The sequence below is a fragment of the Python bivittatus genome, unplaced genomic scaffold, assembly GCF_059951505.1.
Source record: "Python bivittatus isolate LINGU-HERP-01145 unplaced genomic scaffold, Pbiv_v1 ctg000080_np1212, whole genome shotgun sequence".
NCBI lineage: Eukaryota > Metazoa > Chordata > Lepidosauria > Squamata > Pythonidae > Python > Python bivittatus.
In genome coordinates this window covers 52510589-52535844 of record NW_028277035.1, presented here as the reverse complement: position 1 = coordinate 52535844, position 25256 = coordinate 52510589, and the positions used below count along the sequence as shown (strand labels likewise).

General features: G+C 38.0%; 2 protein-coding genes across 10 annotated transcripts in view; one reads left to right on the top strand and one right to left on the bottom strand.

The window, feature by feature from the left end:
- The window catches only part of PFKFB4 (6-phosphofructo-2-kinase/fructose-2,6-biphosphatase 4), an 83947-nt gene extending 68320 nt beyond the window's left edge, over positions 1 to 15627 (top strand). For 2 of the 8 annotated variants that reach the window (XM_088134086.1, XM_088134083.1), the window contains exons 14-16: positions 1586 to 1808; positions 5242 to 5331; positions 11324 to 15627. In XM_088134086.1, coding sequence (XP_087990212.1) covers positions 1586 to 1808; positions 5242 to 5315 — 297 coding nt within the window. In that variant the 3' untranslated portion in view covers positions 5316 to 5331; positions 11324 to 15627. Of the gene's footprint in view, positions 1 to 1585; positions 1809 to 5241; positions 5332 to 7399; positions 9335 to 11323 lie in introns of those variants that run through there. The other 6 variants (XR_015794851.1, XM_088134084.1, XM_088134085.1 and 3 more) reach the window with 6 other exon arrangements.
- Positions 15628 to 17693: 2066 nt separating this feature from the next.
- Positions 17694 to 25256, bottom strand: part of PRKCD (protein kinase C delta) — a 74509-nt gene continuing 66946 nt past the window's right edge. The window contains exons 14-19 of one of the 2 annotated variants that reach the window (XR_015794850.1): positions 23330 to 23392; positions 22284 to 22422; positions 20949 to 21137; positions 19902 to 20030; positions 18959 to 19305; positions 17694 to 17815 (exon numbers count right to left, since the gene is read on the bottom strand). Coding sequence is in view for 1 of the 2 variants with exons in the window: in XM_088134081.1 (XP_087990207.1) it covers positions 19147 to 19305; positions 19902 to 20030; positions 20949 to 21137; positions 22284 to 22422; positions 23330 to 23392 (679 nt within the window). In the remaining variant the exon portion in view is untranslated. Of the gene's footprint in view, positions 19306 to 19901; positions 20031 to 20948; positions 21138 to 22283; positions 22423 to 23329; positions 23393 to 25256 lie in introns of both variants that reach the window. The other variant, XM_088134081.1, reaches the window with a different exon arrangement.

Here is a 25256-nt window from a genome sequence, read left to right as displayed (position 1 = left end):
AGGATTTTTTGGAAGAATTTTGCACTAAATTTTGCATGAAGATCTTAAAAAATGTTATACAGGATTTCAGGAGAGAGTGGCTTCCATGAATGCCTGCATCCCTCAATATAGTGCAGACAAACACCCATGTAGGGTTCAGACACATCACCATTCAACGACAGATCCCATTCTTTTAATGTCAGGAAGAAAAGATTTCAGATTTCTAGGTGCACCTTACAGTGCACCATTCTTTTTCTGTAAACGTCTTGTCTTTACCCTAATTTTAACAGACTGTTTCCTTTTGTGCTGTGCTATAGCCAACCCGTCTATATTTAGTTCATTTCAAATATCACTGCAGTAGTCTAGTTTCAGATATCTGTGTGTTTGAATGTGAAATAGACTTTACATTATTTGGGAGATTTCTTTGTTGTTGTCTAGATTTTGAAAATCATATCTTGCTCATTCTAGAATAACAGCAGCAAAGATTTTTGGATGGTCTGGGAGCTTATTTTTGATATTAAAATCCTGGAGTAACCATCTGTCCACCGGCACTCTTTTTTTTTAATGCAAAAGGATGGTTATTCTCTCTTTTACACACAGATACACATCATTGTTTAGTGACTGACTTCAGTTTGTGACTGTTGGAGTCATTTGAAAAGTCTCATCTGTTTTACCCACACATCCTAAAATGAGGATGGAAGGTTCCAGTAACAGAAACTTAAACACAGTTTTGACTGAGTTTAAATTTCATACAAATGTTTATATATGCAGCATTACTTTTCTTGTTTTGATACTGAGCAGTTTGTGTGACTACTCCAGCAGCACTATTACTTACTACTCAGTGACTAGTCAGAATGGGGTTTGTTTAGTTTTGGCTTAGTTATTGTGTGAACCCAAGTACTGTAGTTTGTACACCATAGCTCGTGGTTGGATATGTGGTTGTTCATTAAACCAAAATATGGTTTAATATGATATGTGAACCCAGTCAGTGATAGACAGGACACCACAATTGTACTCTTGTCCCATTGGCTTCAGTGGGAATTAGGTATGTCAAGATGGTGCAAATCTCAGGCTAAGTTAATAACAGGAAAGTGGAAAGTTAACAGAGTAAATAAATGTACGCATAATAATGTGTTCAACATGTGCTTTCATGTGTGTTAATTCATAGCTGCTTTCTAAAAAGTTTAAGAAAAAAGAAAGGATGTGCAGAATCAGAATTTTTCTTTAAGTGCATTAATCAATACTTCAGGGAACATTGATGATCACATTGCTTTGGTTCAAATGGCTTGTTAGTTGAAAGTTAACTAGTTTCAGTTAGTTAAAATAGTTGTTTTTAAAGGAATTTTGTAAGTGAATTTTTGATAGTAGGCAATTACAAAAACAAAGAGAGTAGTTTTTATCTCTGATATAGGTTATCTTCTGCCCTTGTATTTTTCTAGGAGTCTCTTTGTCAAAATTATAACAAATACACTATCACAATATAGTGTAAATTGGAATGGATTTGCTTAACTAATTGAAGTCCTTTGGTAGGTTAGGGAACATGACAATATTACTTTTAATTGTGATGTTAATTGTCTGGTAAACGGAGTACTTTCCTCTCCTACAGTCATGGGGATCTATCTGCGCTTTTGGGAAGCACCTAGGTGTAGACCAGTACGGAGATAGCCCTGAAGAAATTATGCGGCAGCCTGTCCTGTTCAACATTGCCTGCATGAGCAGACACAGCCAGTGCTCGTGGGACCAAGGGCAAAGTGATGTGGCTGTGCAAGGGTGTGGGGAAGTGGCCGTGGAAGCAACCAGGCCCCTCTGCCAGCTTTCCGGATACGCAGGTTCTTTGGTGCTTTGAGAAGAGTCACTTTGGGAATGCCTTGTACAGCCTTCCCATTGACTATTTTTGTGTAACCGTAAATATATTTGCTTCCTCTGTAGGAATAAAACTGCTCTCCATTGTCACTGGAGCTTTATTTGTCATAGAAATGACAAAAGAAGGTTTTGGGGAATTGTCATTGCACATATGTTCCTGATAGCTGTACATTAACCTGCATTGTTTGAAATGCTAGTTAAGAAATTTTGCCAAGATTGATCACACTTTTGTCCATTCTTAGCGGCTATTTTCCCATGTTTTTGTGCCATGATTTGAGTATGCATAGCATGACACCAGACTGATCTAGATTTGAGATTTTGCTCTGTAGTATATCAGAGATTAGGAAGGCAAAAATACATGAGCATTGAAGGCTGTATTGTTCTTCATTAAGGTTTAATTTATGTGTAAAGCCTGTATAGAAGTCTCCACAACTCAAAAGTCTCTTTTAACCCATCTGCACATACATGCAGGTAAGTTTGCAATCTTACACTCACCCAGTGGATAGTAAATCCCTTGGTATAGCAAGACTTGTTTCTCAAAAAAGATGAGTAGGATTCTGCTGCATACATTGTTCCTAAACTGATGAAGTTCATAATTACAAAAAATCCACAGAGCTGTAATAATAAAGCCTGTGTGGCATTTAAACTAAGCAGAACAATTTCTAATCCCCAAAGGGAGGGAGAAACAAAGAAATAATACGCCAAAAAATTACTATACTCAGACTGTTTACTACAGGGATTTGCAACTTTGTCCAACTCTGATTTTTATTCATTATCTTATGAAATGTAAATCTGTAGCTACCCAAAGTACATTTTAGATACATAAATATCCAATTAGTATATAAAATGTTCTATTTTTGATTGTATATTTGTCTTAGTTTTACACTGTGAGCCACCCATAGTCAATTGGAGTCGGACAGCATCTAAGTCAAATTAAATAAAGTTGAATAGTTTTGTTATCTCAGTGAACTACTGTACAGAATATACAGGATAGCCTGGATGGACAAAGAGAAGATCTGTTACAAAGGCAATGATCAGATAAACGTGGCTTGAGCCCATACTGAAAAAGACATTTATGAAAATGCCTCAGATGACCCCTTCACCAATTTGCATGAAGATGAAAGAGGGAGGAGGGGAAACACATTCAGACTTGCAAGATTCTGTTGCTATAGCTGTTCTAATAAAAGTAGCTTTAGGCCCACACAATGTCTGTTTCTTAATCTGGTCTAGGGCTGACAGATACCACCTAGTTAACTTAATCAGCGTGTGTGTGGGGGGGGGTATCATTCTGAACTGACACTGATAACGCTATGTACTGATGTCAGTTACATGGTTTGGGAAGGCATTTTAGAATTGGAATGGAGCCCGTTTCTTTTGTGGATCCATAAAAAAATCTCTCTGAACCATCAGTAAGAAAAGAGCATAATCTGAAATTCTTAATATATAAGTAAATTGGTATGGAGAAGGCAGTTCTTTAGTTGAGTTGCATTATATATCAGCACCTTGAATTTAGTTTGGAAGCAGAGAACTAAACAAGACAGTAGTGCAGTGGAATTCAGCACTAGTTGAAGCTTTTGAATAGTCTTCATCTACGTATGTAAGCCATTATATCTTATATAATTCAAGTAATCCAACTTGGAAGTTATCAGAGAATAAAGTATCCCTGTCCAGAAAGGACTCTAACCTAGCAAATCAGTTGCAGGTTCCCAAGGCCATCCAAATATATTTTTTAATAATGTTAGCGAAGGTACTGTGTTTCTGCTCTTGTAGGGCAGTTGCATCTCTATCTAGGACAGGACCAAGGAGCCATCTACATGTACATAGGATTCAGATTCATTTTATTGATCCTTATCCAGTCCCTGACCAAGACAATTTTCTGGACCTTGGGTCCTTTTGACCTGGTGGGGAGAAACTTAAGGGCATGCTGTTGGGAGAGATGGGCGGCACACAAAAATAAATAAATAAATAAATGCCCGCCCGCCCTGAAGCAGGACGGAACCAGAGTGGCAGAGGCAGCATTGAGCTCTGCTTTATTGTCCTCTGTACTGTGCTCTGGGTACTGGCCTATTGGATCTTTCTTCTGGACTCATCCTGGGTTTTCTGTTAACTGGAGAGCTATTTGTTTTCTCACTGCTTACCTGGACAGGAAGGGTGTGTATGCAATCTGATGAGGTGTACAGTGGAGCTTGTCACAGAAGCTGTGTGTCATACCAACTGCTGAGAGCCTGAAGCCAGGAGCAGTCTGGGGGCTGTCGGATATTTGCTGTGAGGGCTGGGGTGATTCGTGGTTATCTGGGTGGGTGTGCCTTGGCCTGCGAGAGGGGAGCTAGGGAAGAGAGGGAGCTGGGAGTAGAAGGCAGTAACTTCAAGATTGTGATGGGTGGGGATAGGTATGGTGAGAATCTGAGGGGCTATTGGGGCTGCTACTTGAGAGCTGTCCTGTTGTCCAGACCCCAGTACTCACCCCATAAACCAGGTTACTAGGTTCCCTGGACTCCAGCTGTTACTGTTGAATGCCAAGTTGGTCTGTAATAAATCTGTTCTCACTGATGATTTAGTCATGGATGAGGTGACTGATGTGGCATATATGACCAAGATCTTGGTGGGCTTGGATGTAGGAGTTCCCTGTTGGAGATGCACTTGCCCAGGTTTTAAGTTTGGCATAGCTTCCATTTTCAGCAGGCAGAAGAGGAGTCAGGGTGATATTAGTAAAACAAGAGATGCTACAGCTGAAGTAACAGACTAATTCAAGAGTATTTGAAGGATGGCATGACTAAATGGCCCTGTGATATTGCACTGCTTGCTGCACAGGCAGGTAGCCCATAAGGTCACTGTGATTCTGTGAACAGAAGCGGCAACTAACATCAGTAGTTCTGTGCTGCAGAGTCCCCAGACTTGCATGCGGCAAGCCCTTTACCAGATAAATGACAGCAGTGCCAGGAAAGGGCTGATCCTTTAGCACGAAGTTTTACCAGTTTCATAGAAACATGTTAAAGATGGATGGAAAACACAGGGGTTCCTCCAGAAAAGGGATCTGAAGTTGCCAAGCCTCTTCACCACTCCTCTACCCCCAGTTATCTGGGCAATGTAAGTGAACAAGATTTGCAGATATTTAGGTACAACAATATGGCTGAACTTGGAATATTTTAAATTGTAACCTCTGTGTGTATGGGAGGAGGGTTGCCAGTGCTAAGCTGGGACCACAGAATTATTAATTGTGTTCTGTAAAGAAGGGTCTTCTGTAAATCCATGGTCTACGTTTATAAGAAAAACTGGTGCAAATTTTGCTTAGTAAGTGACAATCATCCATTAATTTAAGTTCAGCAGTTTACTTGTGGAAACACTAATTAGCAATCCTGCACGATAAATATTCTCCTCTGTATTTTTATTATTACACAGAATGTAGACATTGCCAGACCTCCCAAGGAAGCCCTTGTAACTGTCCCTGCTCACCAGTGAATCCTGTTTCCTGATCAGCTCTGAAACGTGGTGCTGTTTTTATCCTACTATATTAAATTTCTATCAATCATTTCAATCACTGTGGAATCAACTGCAGATATAGCTGTTTTTGTGTAGTGCATGACTTGGAGATCAAATTGCGTTAGACTAGTTATTGTTCACTTCTGCTGAAATTTGATTATTGCCTTTTACAATATAACTTAATTATTGCTGATTTTTAAATTGATGTTTTATGTCCAGTAAGGCTCAGTTCAGTACTTTGAACACTAAACTTTTTCTGGAAGAACATATGGGTTAACTGCAAACTCTAGCTCATGTTTATTAATGGACATCCCATTATTCAGAGTGTTTTACACAGAAGAGCAGAATATCATTAATAGTTACAAAACATCTAATAGTTGCAATAATACAATAGTATCAGTGATGAAGACAGCTGGATATTTTTCAGGCAATAGTGTGTTCATTCCAGTGTCATTGGCCAATGAAATTTTATCATTAGAAATTACAATTTTAATTGATTTTAATAATATAACTAACAAGTTATTTCCTGTTAAGTGGAAAGTATTTTTAAAATGTATTTTAATATAGATGTATAAAATCCCCAGATACTATAATAAGATGTTTAACACCGTATTAAAAGAGGTATTCTTCCATTCTATATTAGGTACCAACATCACTTAAATCAATTTTTTCTTCAAAATTACTGTTTTTACTCAAATGCAAATTAAATGTTGTCTAAAATGTTGCAATTCTGAAATTAGATAACAGCCCTAATTTATTTTTTTTCTGAAATGAATTTTAAATAACGTATTTACTTTTAAATTTGCTTTTCAATATAAAACATGAAAACCCTAAAAATACATTTCATCCTGACAAATTAAAGTTATGATTGGATATTATGTGAAGGACTAACTAGAAGTCAGTAATAAGCAAGCAAGCATGCATTTGCAAGCTTCATGAAGAAGACTTGGAGAGTCCATGAGAGGTAGAGAAATGACTGGTGGAAAAAGGAATAAACAACGGTGTTACTTATTTTTAACCCAAACACATTATCTAGCACAGATATTAAAACTATGCCAAGAATGAAAAATAGTTTTGTGAATTCTCAGAAGAAGACATTCTAGTGCACGCAGTGGTACTATATTGCTGTTAGTATATTGAAAATTGGGTAACAAGCATAATGGATTTCTGGCCTTGTTTTCCTACACACACAAGCAGGCATAGAGACACACACACTAATGATGAGATAACAGTTTCAATTTAGTAAGCCCGTGTCCTTCCCTTCCCTTCCCTTCCCTTCCCTTCCCTTCCCTTCCCTTCCCTTCCCTTCCCTTCCCTTCCCTTCCCTTCCCTTCCCTTCCCTTCCCTTCCCTTCCCTTCCCTTCCCTTCCCTTCTTTTTTTTTGCTATGCCTGTAATGGGGAAATGACAGCTTGCTCTACTTGCTCTGCTTCCACAGTTTCAAGAAGAAAGTATATAAAGAAAATCAGCAACATCAGTTTGGATTTAGAAGACAATTATCATGTTTTTTGTTACTATGTGAATGCTTCCTTAGAAACTTACATTTTAGTTTTCACTTACTAATTTTCCTTTTTGTGACATGTTGTCTTGTTTATGCTAATTTTCTAATTAACAGGATTCAATCAATAAATACTTGCCCAGACTTTTGAAATAAAATTAGACTTCCACGTAAGGTTTATTACCTGAAAATATTTGAATAATAAAGCATATGCCACTAATTTATTAGATAAAATTTTAGATTTCAGAATTAAGTATCAAATGCAGCTGCACAGTATTTTCAAAACTTCAAAACCATTTTGAAAAGAATATACCTTATACCAGGTTGGTTTTGTATATGTATATCCTGTTCCCTGAGAGGAGGCACTGTTCTTGGCAAGCAGATAAGATGTGATAAATTTTCCTTTGAGCCAACTAACCACCTTAGGAATGAAATAAAGACAAGGGGTGTCAAATGTCCAAGAATCAGTTAAAGGTTCAAATACTCATAAGAATAAAGACATGTTCTGGCAGTAATCTCAGGATGAAAGATGCTGACTCCCATTTTGGCCCATCTCCAGCTGTCCATCTTTACCCTCCAGGCTTCAAAGTCTCTCCTCTAAACCAACTGGATTGCATTGGCTTGGTTCCAGATGCTGGTCTACCTAGGAGCACTGGTAACTTGATTAAACCATTGCTCCTACTGATCCTTTCTCAGCTGTTGTCAGCCTTCCCAGGTAAACCAGACAGGAAACACAACTAAATGAGCTAATTCTACTTTATTGTAATGTTACATTAACAGAATCTTGCAAGTCTGAAAGTACAAATCTCCCACTCTCCCTATTTACCACCTGAGTAGTTAGGGCGGGTCCTTCCTAAGTTTCTTTCTCTGGCTGTTACTCTATTGCAGACCCCTTTCTCTTTTATCTGATCATTCCCTGGTGGCATCTCCACCCCCCCCCCCCATCTTCCAAGGTCACCGTCACATTCCATCACATCTGTCTTGTGTTTCTGCATCTTTCAGCTCTGGCCCTTGACCTGTTGTTGCCACTGCTGCAGTGGATTTTGGGGATGCTCAGGGAAGTCTTGATCAGGATGTAGAGTTGCATGTTCCCAGGAGCAGGCGCCAGTTCTTCTACACTTGTTCTGCTGAGCCTGTTTCTGCCCCCTTCAGGCTCTCATAGCTCATCCTCATCCTTTGTGGCTTCTCATTAGGGCTTGAGATGCAAAAGCCAGATGACCATGAGATAGCAGCAAAGGCACAGTGTTTTATGCATCTCTTTGCTGCTTTCTTGTGGCTGTCCAGAATTTTGCATGCCATATCTTATCCTTTAAGGTTGAGCCCCCTGTGGGGATCATAATAACATATCTATTGTGATTTTGTGAGCCGCCCAGAGTAGGGGGAGATGGGCAGAGATAAATAAACAAACAAATATCCCAACAATATCTTCTTGACATAATGGGTCTCCGGGACCTTATGTTTAAGTCTGTCATTTGTTTCCTGACACTTATTCAGATTGAGAAGCTAGAACAGGGATGCTTAATGTTTTTGATCTCTGGATGGATTCAAAATTTTGACAGCTGTGGCTTAGGAGATAGTATTTGCCATGATGGATTTGCTAATCATAGAATGAAAAAGTTGGTGGAGCAGGAAATCTAATGGCCACTAAAGAAAGACCCATTTGGGGGCTTGAATTTGTAACCTTTCTTTATAGCACTATTCTGCTAGCCTTCCTGAATGTAGGTCTTTTAGTAAGAGGCTGTGCTGTTTAATAGTCTGATTCAGGGTTGTACCTAATGCAGGGTAATAGGAATTAAGCTACATGTGCTTTCATGTGTCCATTTGGTAAATACCAGCCAGTCTGCAGCATTTAGCATGATATAGTCAGGTGGTGGCATCTGGGAAAAAACCCTAGAGGACCTATGTGCAAGAGAACCAACATTTAGTACAAACCCTCTCTAATGAAGGAAAAACTTGAGCAGTATTATTGAGGAAACTGCCTTGTGATTTCCTAACATGGGAAGTTGGAGTACTTCATAGATTTGGCCTGAAAAAAGAGTTTTTGGTTGAAAGAGGAGAGGTAGGTAGATTTAGACTTATGACTCTCAGAAGTTGTGATTCTCTCATGCTTGTGCATGTATACTGAAAATAAAAACCATGCTGTCTATTTGGGTTTTTTGAGGAGCTAAAAACATTGTGCTGTGCATGACCCTAGACTCATGTTGGTTAATGGTAAAAAACAGTCTTTTGCCTACACTTAGTAAAGCTACTATGTGGGCGCCAGGTGCTCATTTTGAATGAAGCCCGTTATGTCATCATTTCTTGAGTTGGCAGTAAGTAACTTGAGCTTGTGAAGAAGAGCTTATTGACTGTGTCAACCCAGTGGGCAGCTGCCATTATTCAGTGGATGATCTTGGACTCTACCATTTATGAACTCTCCTTCTCAATTCTAGTGTTATGAGAAAATAAAAATAGTTGACTTCCTTTTGTTATATTATTGTAATTTTATACAGTACTGTGCAAAAGTTTTAGGCAGATGTGAAAAAATGCTGTAAAGTAAGAATGCTTTCAAAAATATATATTATAATTGTTCATGTTTATCAATTTACAAAATGCAAAGTGAGCAAACAGAAGAAAAGCCCAAATCAATATTTGGTGGGACCACCCTTTGCCTTCAAAACAGCATCAATTCTTACACTTGCACACTTTGTACACTTGCACAAAGTCAGAGATCTTGTAGGATTAGAGTCAGCTGTATGATTAACCAATTATACCAAGCAGGTGCTAATGATCATCAATTTCATATGTAGGTTGAAATGCAGTCATTAACTGAAACTGAAACAGCTGTGTAGGAGGCTTAAAACTGGGTGAGGAACAGCCAAACTCTGCTACTAAGGTGAGGTTGTGGAAGACAGTTTCATGTCACAGGTCATATACCACGGCAAGACTGAGCACAGCAACAAGACACAAGGTAGTTATACTGCATCAGCAAGGTCTCTCTCAGGGAAGAATTTCAAAGCAGACTGGGGTTTCAGGATGTGCTGTTCAAGCCCTTTTGAAGAAGCACAAAGAAATGGGCAACATTGAGGGCCGTAGATGCAGTGGTCGGCCAAGGAAACTTAATGCAACAGATGGAAGAACATCCTGCTTACTTCCCTTTGACATCGGAAGATGTCCAGCAGTGCCATCAGCACAGAACTGGCGGAAACCAGTGGGACCCAGGTATACCCATCTACTGTCCAGAGAGGTCTGGCCAGAAGTGGTCTTCATGGAAGAATTGCAGCCAAAAAGCTGTACTTCCGACGTGGAAACAAGGCTAAGTGACTCAACTATGCATGAAAACATAGGAACTGGGCTGCAGAAAAATGGCAGCAGGTGCTCTGGACCGATGAGTCAAAATTGGAAATATTTGGCTGTAGCAGGAGGCAGTTTGTTCGCCGAAGGGCTGGACAGCGGTAGAAGAATGAGTGTCTGCAGGCAACAGTGAAGCATGGTGGAGGTTCCTTGCAAGTTTGGGGCTGCATTTTTGCAAATGGAGTTGGAGATTTGGTCAGAATCAATGGTGTCCTCAATGCTGAGAAATACAGGCAGATACTTATCCATCATGCCATACCATCAGGGAGGCGTGTGATTGGCCCCAAATTTATTCTGCAGCAGGACAATGACCCCAAACATACAGTCAATGTCATTCAGAACTATCTTCAGTGTAAAGAAGAACAAGGAGTCCTGAAAGTGATGGTTTTGCCCCCATATAGCCCTGATCTCAACATCATCGAGTCTGTCTGGGATTATATGAAGAGACAGAAGGATTTGAGGCAGCCTACATCCACAGGAGATCTGTGGTTAGTTCTCCAAGATGTTTGGAAAAACCTACTGCTGAGTTCCTTCAAAAACTGTGTGCAAGTTTACCTAGAAGAATTGATGCTGTTTTGAAGGCAAAAAGGGTGGTCACACCAAATATTGATTTGATTTGGATTTTTCTTCTGTTTGCTCACTTTGCATTTTGTAAATTGATAAACATAAACAATTACAATATATATTTTTGAAAGCATTCTTACTTTACAGCATTTTTTCACACCTGCCTAGAACTTTTTCACAGTACTATATATCTGTAACTTTACCAAAAGTCCAAAATTGCAAACTTTGTCATCTTTCCTCATGGCTTCTTAGTCATGATGTCTACATATTTTATTCCATATCTGAAGCTAGCTGCTGGGGAGCACACATCTTTAGAAGCACCTGTGAAAATACAACGTGGGTCTGCAATAGTAGTTCATCTTCAGAAATGTATGTCAGGAATTTATTAGATCTAAAGATTCTAAGAGCAACTAATTTCTGGATGCAGTTAAGGCAAAGTACTGATTTATTGCAGCTTAAGTGGGCATTTTTCTTAGAGATTAGTCTCAGTGAAGGGTTGCAGTCCTAATTCTCTAAGCTTATCAAGAGAATCTTCTTGGTCAGGCCAGAGTTCAGTGTGCATTTATTTAATTTGGAAAGCTTGCTAACCAATTTCTTTTATTTTCAGAATGTGTGTGTGAGCCGCTCTCGAGAAGAAGCCTTGAGGACTGTACCTAATCATTTGTAGCTCGCTGCACTTCCAGCATTGTCCCAGGCTGCTACCCAGTGTCAACATTAAGGAAACTTCTCAGGGACAGGATGATGAAAGCCTTCAAAGGAGGCAGCCAGCAACACAGTAATGTGTGCTCTCCTCTTTCAGAATGGATTTCAAGGCAAACGGAGCATTAAAGGCTAAAATGTACCAAGTATTTATAGAACACAGGATGAAATTAGTTTTAACTTAATATATGTTTTCTTCAGGCAGTCATTCTTGATCTTGAATGTAACGTATGAATTGTCAAGTGTTATTTTGAGATTCTTCTAGAGTTAGAATATTTTCCTAAGCTGTTCTTTCTGTTAAAAACCATCCTTCTCTAATTATTTTATTCAAATATTATGCACACAAAATCTTATGCACGTGAAAAATGTTTTAAAATATTTCATCTACCAGACAGGATATCCATCTCCATCAAAATTCATTCCAGTTTTTTTCCCATTTCATAATTACATTACTTTGGTTGATAACACAAAAAGCTACATTTTTTAAAATCAAGTCAGTGTTATAAAGTGGACTATTAAAATTTCCATTTTGGGGGGAGGCAATAATGCTGTATTAGTTGGTATAATAACACAAACTTTCTAAATAATTTTATTAAAGGTTCTATTTCCATTTTAGCGTCTAAAATATTTTCTCTGTTACACTCCTACAACATGAAGTGCTTCCAGAGCCTCCTGGATAATTTATTCAAATGATTTTTGATAGATAATATGAGTAGATTTCTTTCTACTTCATATACAAAGTAAAACCATTTTCTGATCTTTTTTTAAAAAATCCCTAATTCCATTTGAGAATACTGATGGATACTCTAATTAGCCAGAGTTGTCCTGCATATTATTCACAATTTCTATGAAGACCATTCCATACATTTTTCTTCAAGGAGATTCCAATAAAGCCTCTGAAAATTAAAATAATCTTATACAGACAATAATTAGACAAAGTAAGAACATGGAACATGGTTATTGGAGATTAAATAACCTTATTAGTGCAATGTGCAACACCAGTTTTGAAAAATACAAATGACTAAGGAGCTCTAGTGATTTCATGGCATTTATGAACTTCTTCCTTTTTTCTTGAACCAAAGACACAGATGAAGTATTAGCTTGCTTTGTGTGTTTTTTGGGGGGGAAGAATATTAGTGATTCCCTCCGTTTTTCACTTAAAATATAGGCATAGGTAAGATGAAATATATTCTTTAGTGGAGGAGCTGGCAGATGTCATGGATTAATTACCATCATGCAAATTCCATAATGAAGGAGGGGTTCACTCCCTAAGAAAGTAATAATTAGTTTTTCAAATTGGCTTTAAGATTTTGCAGGACCATCAAATCTTACAAGATTTCATTTAACTTACACATTCCTGCCTGAAGCCTCCTGAGATATCAGTGTTCTTGACTGACATTCATGCAAGAATTTCAAAATGTGGGAGATTTCACAATGGCACATGATTTCTGCCTTTAAGTTTTTTTTTTATATGCTTTTAAAAACATTAATTTCGGGTGTGGACACTGATGTTTGCAAGTGCTTTGTTGCTAAGCCCTGATTTAGCATTCTGGTGTTCTTTCACAAAAGAACCAGCACATTCTTCAGCCCCATCATCATCATCATCATCATCATCATCATCATCATCATCATCATCATCTTTGGAGATTAGCATCTACCACTTCTCCTGTGTGGCTTGAGAAGAAGGCATAAGAGGGATGAAACATAGTGAAAAATGTACCCCTGTAGTTGGATTCTCAAGGATGCACAGAAGAATGCAGGTTAATTTGCAGAATTTTAGCATCCTGCTTTCAAATGGAATTTGTACAGAAGAAATTCCTCTTTGAGTTTGCATGTTAAGTCATATATATATATTTGTACTAAGCCATTATATAATGTAAATATTTGTGTGTTAGAAACCAAGCAGCAGATTAGATACCTGTAAATTCTTGAAACAAAAACAGTTTTGTCCTCTCCAGTTGGAAAGTGTTTTTTAAAATCTCACTGTCTATATAGATACCTTACTGAATCATGCTATTTCAATGGTAAATGTTCTGTGCAATGTACCATGTTAGCTTTGCGAATGAGGCTCAGATTGTTTCTTTATTTTTGTGTAGCTGGTATTATAATGTAAGATGTTGCTATGCTGTGAATTCCTTGTTTTGCAATGCATTCAGTGCTGTGGATGTAAGCCAGAAAGTCAAACATACATCAGAAAGACAAAAAGATGGTGTTAAAATCGAAATTACTTAAACCACATATAAAAAAGCACTTGAGGTGTATTCTATCATAAAATAATACATATTTGCATTGTAAAGTATTTATTCAGGTAGATAATTATTAACTCTGTTTACCTGACTGGAAGATACACCCCCCCCTCCAAATTACCCTTGAATGAGAGGGAGGGTGCGGTTGAAAATAACTGGCAGCACAGAGGAAGAGAGAGGCTGCTTTTCTGTAATGCCTAAATGGGGCTTCTCTCTCTCTCCTTTCCCCATCCAAATATATCTCCCACCAGTTTTCTTGATTTCATTTTCCAGTGAAGCTACCCCAAAACTCTGCATCTACATCCTCCCTTTTTCCCAGCTTCCACTGGAAGGAGAGAAGGGACTCTGTGTATGTGTGCATATATGTTTCTCTGTGCAAGACTGATTAATATGTGTATGTGAAAGAATTATTGGCATGTGCACACAGGGAATATTTTTAGTTAATACTAATGTTTGCCTGATCCTGTCCTTATTTGGATCTTGCTTTTTAGGAAATATGAGCACACCTGCATAGAGGTGTAACATGCACAGGTTACGTCATACATAAACATTGAAAAGGGTGGACATCTCCAGGATTGGTTTCAGTTGGAGTGGCAACCATAAGCCTGACATAGTAAATATACTTGTCTATTTTTTTTCTCCATTTACTTTTCTTTTGGGGGGATGGGTTGCCTTCTCTTTGGATAGATACAGGTAGTCCTTGGCTTATGTCCATTCGTTCAGCAATTGTTCAAACTTGTGATGGTGCTCAACAAGTGGTACTTACAACCGGTCCTTGGAGTTCCAGCTTTTGCAGCACCCTCATGGTCATGAGATCACAATTTCTGATGTTCCCTGCCAGCTTCCCAAAGCAATGTCAATGGGGAAGCCAGCAGGAAGTTAGAAGTCATGGTCACATGAGGTCCTTGCATAACAACAGCAACCGGGACTACTTGAATTGCTGTCGCTAAGTGGCATAGTCACGTGGCATTGTGCTTTATGACTCTGTTGCAGTTGCCATCATAAACTGAGGACTACCTGTACAGTACAAGAAGGGACTAGGAAAGGCACCCCTCTTGAACCTTAAAGATAGGTCTCCTCTCTTATTCAGCAGTTGTGTTCTATCAAGATACTTTTTGAACTTCTCTGGATATGGGCCACCTGGTGGGGTTAATTTAATTCTTTAAAAGTTGAGGGTTATCCAGAAGAAAAAAGTGTAGATCTGTAGATCTGTTTTGAATCTTGTATAGACAAGTGAATTTTACTCTTCTCTAAATTGGTTCAGGCAGTAATCTTATTTGAAAATATCATTTCTTCATAGATTTCCTTTATTGGAGAAGAATATTTGTTTGCCTATCTTTATATTTTTTTAATGTGTACGATTCTGTGGCTAAATATTTAATGTATAGTAAATATTTTTATAGGTTATATCTAAATATACTGTGTTGACAGTGGTTTCTTCTATTCAAAGAAAAGGTTATATAACTGAAAAACCATTGTATGCAATACAAATTATAAATTTATGTTGATACTTGAAAAATCTAAGAAGTTATTGATTCTGATTTAACAAGCTGTGATCTTAAATACAAAATTTGGAAGTAAACCTCTTGAAATTAGTTGCACTATCTTCCAAGTAAATCTTGGAAGTTGAAATCTTAAAAATTGTTTACTATCAGCTTTGTCTAGGTATACTAGTAATCACCTCCAGAATATCTCCTGCGTACTTTGTTTCACAGGACTTACTATCTTTTTTAGGTGTAAAAAGTGAATTACCGAGACATGCCTGTAAATATGTGGATCTTAATCAAACTGTTATCAGCAGTGCTTCTAACTGTATCCTTTAGGCAAATCTCAGTCTGCATCTGTATAATGTGTGAAATAGCCTATAGGAGTAATGTGGAAATGAGAATGTTATAAACATCATTTCTTTTCTCAATTTGTATGGTGGACCCATATGATTTTGAATTAAATTTTAATTCAGATGTGACTGTTCATTTATTTATTTAATGCAGGTTTTTAAAATATAGTTGGGCAATTTATTATTTTTCACAAGAGACTAATCTTGTGTAGTCTTTCTCCAAAACAATAAAATATCAGTTCTAAATTGAAGTACACTTTAATTTTCTGCCTTTGGGGTTGCATTTTGTTACTATAATTAAGATATGTAATCATCAGACAAACATTTGTAAATGCAAGTCTGTCCTAGAAAGCAATTTTAGATGATATAATACATTACTATATTCATATAAAACTAAAACTAAATGCACTGTTTTAAAATAAGTGAAAGAAAAAAAAACTTGAGCAAATGACCTTACTTTAAGGACTCAAAAAGTTTTATGCCATGTATGAACAATTTGTGTGGAATTCAATTTGCAGACTTACAAAATTTAGTGCTCTTAATTACGTAAATATCAATGAAGTTTCATCTGATTATCAAGAATCCATTCAGTTGTAATAATGCTTCTTTTGACTGTAAAGACAATGAAACAGTGTGTGGAGTGTGCTTGAGATTGTGACTTTGCCCTTCCTAGCAGCAGATGTGATTCTGCTTACCCCCAGCTGTTGTATTCAGCAGCTTTGGACCCCACTGATCCATGTGGTATTCCTGAAACTGCTGTGTGATGGGAGTAACAAGCAAGGTATATGGGGGTTGTCTCTGACTTGACAAACTTCCTCTGCTCTGCCTGTTTATTCCATGGACCCTGAGTGTGTTTGGAGGTTCTAGCAGTATACCAATCTTTTGAGAGAAGATTGATATACTCCTATCTGGGATGGTTGTCCTCTTACACCAATTGCAGAGTTTGGGAGGAATACATTTGGAGCAATGAGGGAGGAAGGGGACACCTGCCTAGCCAAAACAGCCCTGGTGAACAGTGGGGTGAGGTGTCACACCCTGATTGCGCTCACATCCTCATTCCATGGAATTTATACAGTGGGCCCCTGAATCCTCCAGTCCATGCTTTTAAACATCCAAGTGATGCAAACATCCATTGCATCAAAGTGTATAGAGCAAAATGTCATCGCCATGATAATGACACACTGCTCCTTCTGCCCAAATTAAAACTTTTTTTCTAGATACTTAATAGCATTAAGCTAGTTTTAGCTTGATTTGGTCTTCTTATGCTGATGTTTTGTTCATGTATTGAGACAGAGTTTGGTTCTGTTTATATGACGTCACAATATTCTCAATAACTATCCAGCTGCTGATTCAGCTTCTACACAGTATAACTTCAAATAGCTTTTATATTTAGATAATTAGCTGTTACTGTGAACAACTTAAATTTGAAATATCTAGATAAAATATATGAACAAAAGTTACAGCTGAGAGTTGGCAACATTTTATCATATTACAATTCTGTGTTTCTGATGCATCAATAGTGCTAATTAGAATGAAAATGAGAAATGATTGAACAGGTGGTAAAGCTTCTATTCCAGTAAGTAACGTATTAATATTTTGCTTTTAACTACAGCACCAGCAGCCCAGTCATATACTCTGAAATAGCAGTAGCTTCATACACAGTGGTCACTCTTACAAGACTTTTGATTTCTGTCAGGTTAACTGTAAGCTTGATTTCATTGCTTAGTGTTATCAGCCAACTCTTAAGCCTCCAAGTTTGTGACTTAATAAAGTAGAATATTTTGCATTTTATATACTACTAATTACATTTCTTAATTTGCTGGTTTCAGCATTTAGTACATCTAAAATTCAGCCGAGTTTCTGCATTAATCTTAACAAAAATGTCAAATCCAAATGTGAAATTGTCCAGGCAACTGTCCAGATGTCCTAGTATCATCTAGAAAAAAAATGGAGCAAGGCCCAATGTTTAGGAAATTGAAGACAACAATTTGATTGATCACAGTGGTTCTATATTGCATGCTGTTTTCCAGAGAGGGCTTTCCTTCTTTTATATCATCTGCTACCTTTCTAGCTTTCTGAACTAATTGTTACGGAGTTTGGGTGCTGAGTTGTAAATGTATAATATACATGACTGAAAAGCTGAGGCAGTAACTTTTAGATACAAGACTTAAAAATCAGGCAAAGTCTGAGAATGACAGAACACAGTTCTTTATTTACATGTTATGTGTCATCAAGTCTTTCAAGAGTAACAGTCCAAAATCAACTTCTCTGAGTCCTCAAGTTTCAGCTCTGTTGTATACATGTTACCATTATCTGTCTACAAAAAACAGATTTTGTTATAAAATCAAAAAACAAAGCCTTTACTTGTCATAACAAACTGCACATTTAAGTAATCCTACAGAAACCAGACAGTCTCACCAGTGGTCCTTAAGTGATGACAAAGCTTATATTGGCCTACACTAATGGGCAACCTTTCTCAGTTGGTAGGTGCTACTTGGAGGCCATGACCAGTGACATCAAAGGGTCTGTGGGTCTAAATTTGTTCAATTTGTGCATATTGTGAGGGGTTTCTAAGTAGAAATACATTTTGCCTCACAGAAGCTTAATGTATCTATTCCCACTCTTTGTTGTTGCTAAAAATGTACCTGCAAAACTCATATGTGTGCTTTGGAGTCATCCATTTATTCCAAAATCAAAACAATACTTAAAATGTTCTCAAATAGGCTGAAAGTTCATGCAGCCAGGTTTATTTTCTTTGCCCCTGTCACGGTTTTTGGAAAAAGATGCACAATTTGTTTCAGATCTGTTTACTCAGAAATAACTCCCACTGAATTATGGAATTTGCTCCATCATGTATGAATTTCAGTTTGTAGATACAAGTTTCTTCAGAAATATTAATAGTCTTGTGATGCATTAAAAATTAGCAAACATATATTACAAGCTCTTGGGTAGTCTTTATTTAATAAATTTATGTACTGCCTGGCTCCCAGCAACTCCAGGTGGTTACCCAATAATACATGTGTTTATCTTTAAGGTGTCACCAAAGACTGTTTTTATTCTAATCAACTAACACAATTATGTGTGGTGGAAATGAGCAAGAAAAAGTCACTTTTTAACATTCTATTTCACTATTTTCAATACACCTTTATCCAGGAACTGAAAGAAAATAGTTTTAAGGAAGGATGTAAACATGTTACAGGAAGCCTGTAAAGCAGTGTGTTAACTGATGGCACTTACTAAAAATTTGAAGCCCAGATTTAATTGAATAGAATGTCAAGTCATTTTGCTTGATGAAAATGAACGTGTTAGCTGTATTTAAAAGATACCATCATAATATCTCCCCTCTGAAGCAAAATAAAGCGTACTCCCCAACACACACACACTGTCCAAATAGATAACTACATTCAAATAACAACACACATACATCTACACTTTCCCAGCTGCAGAGAAAATCACTTACACATGATTCACAAGGGTACTTCAGCCTTGCAAGACAAAGTTGCTGCCAGTTGCTAAAGAATTAGCAGAAGTATTATTAATCACTACCCAGTTGGTCATTATGAGGTGAATGTCTTTCAGTCACATTCCATGTGGAGAGCTGGAAAGCTTCCATTAGGGCTGTATCTCAGAGTTCTGTTTAATTAATAATCATTTCTCCAGAATTCGCTCAAATTTAGGGTTGATAAACGAGAAACCAGCAAATGCAGACTGATCCATAGAATCTATTAAGTTTTTGTCACTGTACGATAGTCGAGGTTTCTCACTCAAAAACTCTCTGTCAAAATTGTTATAGTCACCTGGTGATTTCTGTAAAGAAGAAGAGAAGCGATTAAAAATAGTTGAGATGGTCTAAACTGCCTAGATAATTATGCAGGGCATCAAATCCATGGAGCAGTATGTCAATCACGGGTGGCCTTTCTTCCCTCTCAAACAACTCTTTGGCCATTTTGCTAAGTGGCCATGAAGAACTGAACTCAACCTACAGTATTTCATGCCCTCTTTTCAGGGAGGTTGTGACAATAAAAATGGGTAGGGTCAGGAATGTTTGAAGAATTAACTATTTGCAAATTCTAGTATGAACTGAACTGACAAGTATATAGCTTAGAACTTGGTTATTTACTGGCTTTCACATTTTTTCAATGTTTTTGATACCTTTAAAACATTGGGGATATTTTGAACTTAAAATTAGTTTTTTCGAAAAAAAATATGCCAACTAAATACTACGATGTTACAGGTAAAATATATGCACAAGTGAGATGGGAACAAGAATGATTTACTCATCCCCCTAAAGTAATCTCCATGCATTCTGCCTTTAGATCCAGCTCCATGAGCAGAACGTAACGGATGAATGCATCTCAGTTCCATGCTCTGGAGTGTGAGGAATAGATGTTGAGGCTACATACCACTTTTGGTTTGAAAGGAGGTTCCATCTCTCTCTTTTCCAGTGTTGCCCAATTAACTGCTTTGAAAAAAGGATGATCTCTGATGTTTCCAGTTATTCCCAGTCGCTTTGTTGGATCTCTTTCAAACAGCTACAAAATATGAAAACATTCTTCATTCAGTTACTGTGACAAACTACAGTTCTGAAAGAAACAATGTTTTTAATAGCTTTTTAGATCAAGGACAGAGAACCTGTGTTCCTCCAGAAGTTGCCAAATTCAGCATCCCTGATTATGCTAGCTGCCAGTTCTGGGGCTTACAGTTTAGGAATTTCCCCAGTTTCAGTTTAGGTAAGATGCTGAAACTGCTATAGCAGATAGCAATCTACAGAGCTAAAGCCTCTAATTTTAGTCAACGTTGGTTCTTATATGGATTCTGGAAAGGGAAATTAGATGTAAGAAATACTTTCTCATTTATTCCTCTCAATGGAGTGATCTCTTCTGTTGCTTGAGACATGGTACATCCTGTTTTATTATGGAAGTCTTTTGGCCAAGAAGAATGGCATTCTGATTAAGATCGGGGAGAATTTATTTGGTCCACATTTTTAAAGTGATCTGATTAGAATGTAAAACAGAATGCAGATTTTTTATAGCTTGTGCACTTCTCCAAATTTGCAATGATGCTCTTGCCTTTGAAACTTTACAGACAGACTAAATGCAAAGATTATGCAGGTTTTTAAAACACTACAGACATAGATTGATCCATGTATCTATCAAGTGGACACGTCTAGCCAAACAACCTTAGTGCATGTAACATCAAAGGAACTTTTGACCACAGAACTGCATGTGACTATACAATATGCCGTAGCAACAAACAAGACTGCAGTCCTGTACCTCAGCTCTGTTTCACACACATACATACAATTTGGATAGGAGGAAGGACAACTTAAATTTCTCTGTAAAAGCACCATTAACAGCTGCTTTAGCGTATTAGATTGCTCAATTCTAATATTTCCAATGTTTTTCATTTTTGTATACAGAAAATATGTATTAGTCTTAGCCAATGTATACCTTCTCTAGTATATCTTTGGATTCCTTGGTAATCCAACGTGGGTAATGAGGAGTATCTACTCGTATTGACTCAAATAACTCATCTTCATCATCACCGTGGAAAGGAGACTGTCCAATAAGCATCTCATACAATAAAACTCCAAATGACCACCAGTCTACAGAAAATGTATACTTCAGGCCTTGTAAGATCTGTGGCAAATGTAAGAAAAAACCCATACATGAAATGCAACAGAAGCTTTTCCTCACAAGATTTGTCTCTGTGTGTGGTTTTTCATCCATAATAGAAGGATCAGCAATAGTTAGGCACCTCCTCTGATGTGATAACCGTATTCATACATAACTAACATTCCCTTCTAGGAACCAACTACAGCAAGATTTGGGCTCACTCTCTTCTCTGACATAGGAAAATCACGAGCATTTCGCTTCTGTTTTAGCTGCAGTTTATAGTTACAACTGGATCCCAATTAACTGAGGCTGATTGTAGCTGCAATGCAGTGAATAACTTTGCGAAACTGACTTATTGCAATAAACTGTTTTTAAAATTAAATATTGTTGGGCTCAAATATAATGTTCATCACTCAGCTACTGATTGCCAAACAAAGATAGGGATGATCTGATAGAAATATGGATCTAAGACTTTCTTGCACTCTACTTTATAAAAATAGACCATATTTATTATATCTAACTAAGGGGGCACGGTGGCGCAGCGGCTTAATGACGCTGAAAGTTGCCAGCCAGAAATGGTCGATGCTTCAGCGGTTCGAGTCCAGCCTTCGTGTTAACAGGGTGAGCTCTTGTTTCCTCCCCAGTTCCTGTCAACCCAACAGTTCGAAAACTCAGGTGAGTAGATAAATGGGGACTCTCACTCTGGTGGGAGGAAAAATGCTGCTGGTGCCTTGCAAAAAGGAGTCGGGAGCAGTTGCCAGTAAGCGCGAAAAACCGCGCGCGCCCGAAAAGGGCGCGAAGCAACGGAAACCCCGCCTCCTGCGCTCGCCAGCTGGGCTCTGCTCTAGGAAGGAGCCTCTGGCAAACCACTTCCAAAAAACAATTGCCTTGAAAACTGCAAGGACTCGTCCAAGCAGTCACTGCAGAGTTGGTAACGACTGAACGCAGGTTAAAAAAAAAAAAATTATATCTAAATGCAACTGCAAATATTTTCAAAGCAGATGCCATTTTTATGCTCTGAGAAACATAAAAATGAAACACTCTGCAGCTTGCAATCACCTACATCTGCAATAGAAGTAATGTATAATATCATGCCCACACAGAGAAAGATTTCTAAATACCCAAATGAGTATTTGAAATACTAGTATACAGTACATGTGCATGCCTTACTTCGGGTGCTATATAATCTGGAGTACCACAGAAAGTTGTTGCCTTGTTCTCTCCAAATACATTCTCCTTACACATCCCAAAGTCAGCTATTTTGATATGGCCTTCTTTATCAAGCATCACATTATCTAATTTGAGATCCCTGTATGAAAAAAAAAATCCATCAAAGAATTAAAATAATAAACATTTACCTAAAAGATCCATCTTACATAACTGCACCCACTTGAAAAAGGATTAGCTATTGTGGCTCCCAGACCATTTATACCTCTGTAGCACCCTGAGATAGTACCATCAAAATCTGGCAGAAAAATGACAATTTCAGGAGCATTCCCATCCTTAAAATCTTGAAATCAAACTGATCTAAAAGAGCTGAAAAACTTTGGTCCTGCCACTCCTGGAGATATTACCATCCTGTGAAAATCCAAAGGGCTATGGCTCTTTATCTTTCAAACTCTGCCCACCCAGACTTAAAACCTTAACTCTGCAGCTGTTTTCCTGGTGGAATAAGTAGATGTTCTTAACGTAAAAGCCAACAGCTTATTTTTGAAAAGAAAATAACCCTAACATGACTGTTTCTTTAGCTTCAGCAGCCAGCAAGATTTCTTTGATTAAATCAGGCTGAGAGCAAAGTAGCTTTCTAGATCTATAAGCTGAATTTGTGTGTTTGAGAGGAGGTCAGTCTAACAAAACGTGGGCAGAAATGTGATCCATCTCCTTTACCACTCAAGTGAAGATAAAGTGTTACAATTGGGGCTTAAGTGCCTGGCAATTAAGAATGTGAAACAAAGACTCTTCTATGCAATGTAAATAACAGAGCTTTATCCATCTTGCCAAAGAGATAAACACAAGAAAATAATTACAGATTGTTCTCAAGGGCTTTCTGAATTGCCCCTTTTTAACACCTCTGGAATAGAATCAAATTTTTAACAGGGAAACAATTCCTTGTGATGTATGCCACATTATATTAAGCACAGATTCCACCAATTCCTCAATAAGGCATAACTTAAAATATTTTATGAGACTTTTGCTAAGGTCAACAAATCACTCACCTATAAATAATGCCTTTACTATGAAGAAACTGTAAACCACACAGTATTTCCGCTCCATAAAATCTGAAATCAAGCAAAAACACTTTCAAACAACAAGGACTTAAGTATTAGTATATTATATTAATTATATCATATAATTACATATCAATAATGTCCTTTTAATAGTATATTAGCTATGTTTCCAGTCATTTTTAGAAATCTTTCCCCATCAGTTTAATATTGTAGAATCTGCTTGACATAGCTTCCTCAAATTGTCTCCCCAATTGTGTCATGCGATTAATATGCTGCAGTAATTAAACCCCTCCCATCTAATCTGGCTCCAGACAATCGTTTCTCATTTTCAGTTCCCATCCTATCCAAGCCTTTTACTTTACACAACTAAAAAGCAGTCCTTTCTTCTTACATACAAATAAGATTTTGTTTAACACAGAATGGGCGGAGGGGGAGAGGCTGTCTTGGAACATATTTTAATTAAGAGTTAAACCAGGCTCTCTAATAAAAAAAAAATTACAAGTTTGCATTGCCTGCAAAGGAGAGACGTTGGGATCTACCACTTTCATTTCATTTTTTTCCAGGAATGAATGAATGAATGAATGAATCTCTCTCTCTCTCTCTCTCTCTCTCTCTCTCTCTCTCTCTCTCTCTCTCTTGCCTTTGAGTCAGTGTTGACTCCTGGTGTCTCCTGGCGTCTGCCTGGACAAGTCCCTGCAGTTCTCTTGGCAAGATTTCAGAAGTAGTTTGCCATTGCCTGCTTCCTAGGGCTGAGAGAGGGTGACTGGTCCAAGGTCCCCCAGCTGGCTTTGTGCCTAAGTCAGGAATAGAACTCACAGCCTCCTGGGTGAGCCTGAGGCCTTAACTACTACACCAACCTGGCTTTAGCTGCCTTCATTTCTTAATAGTGAGGAATGCCTCAATCAACTTAAAATATTAAGGTTTGCCCAGGTCCAAAGTAGCATGGCAGCAGCCAGGCCTGACTTGGAAGCTTTATTTAGAATCATAATGTATTTAAGTAAACGTCATTATTTTACATAAAACCTTCTCTGTTACTAACTCCTTTGTAAACTCTATTGGCAGTTTTAAAAGCCCTGTTACAGATATGTCTGACAAAAAGAACGGAACTGTTTACAAATGCATTGATACCAGGCTGGGGAGAAGAACAGGCAACACTGCAAAGAGAGGAACAAAGCCTGCATAATAACAAATAGGGCCAATTAGTGCTGTGGGATTGAGGAATGCTACCCTAGAGACTTTGTGCTAATATAGAAAGGTTGCCAGAACTGTGGGTAATAATTTAAACCCTTCTTTCAATAATCTTGGTTCTAATAAATCTCTCAAAATAAAAGCACTTCCCTCCTTCACTACACATAGAATTTAGAACCTCTGAGTAGCACCTGTGAGATGGAAGATTTCACAACAATCTTTCTCTTCTGTTCAAATTCATGCAATCGTTATAGGTAAAACCCAGTGGATTTTTTTTCTGCAGCTTATACTAGCAGCGCAGATGCGCAAGCTTGAGGATACTTTGTGCAACTTTTTCTTCTTAGACTGATACCCTCCAATCTTTCCCTACAGCAATATCCCTGTGAGGTGGGTCAGGTTGAGTGATGGTCCAAAGTCACCCAGGGAGGTTCCGTGGCTGAATGTGGACTTGGACCCGAGTCTCCCCACTCCTAGCCCAACATCCTAACCTCTACTCCAACCTGGTTTTTCTGCACAAGTAGACAACTGTGTGTGGTCAGGGATGCAGTCCTAATACTTCTGGAGTTACTCCACATAAATCCACTGGGCAGTCCAAGGTGTCTCAGCCTGCGCTTGGGTGCTCAGCAAAGGGGAGAGCCTCCACCTCTCTCATCCTCACGAAGGCTAAGAAAGAGGTGGCTGGACAGCACTCGCTTCCACCTGACCTGAGTCCTCAGGGAGTGGGGAG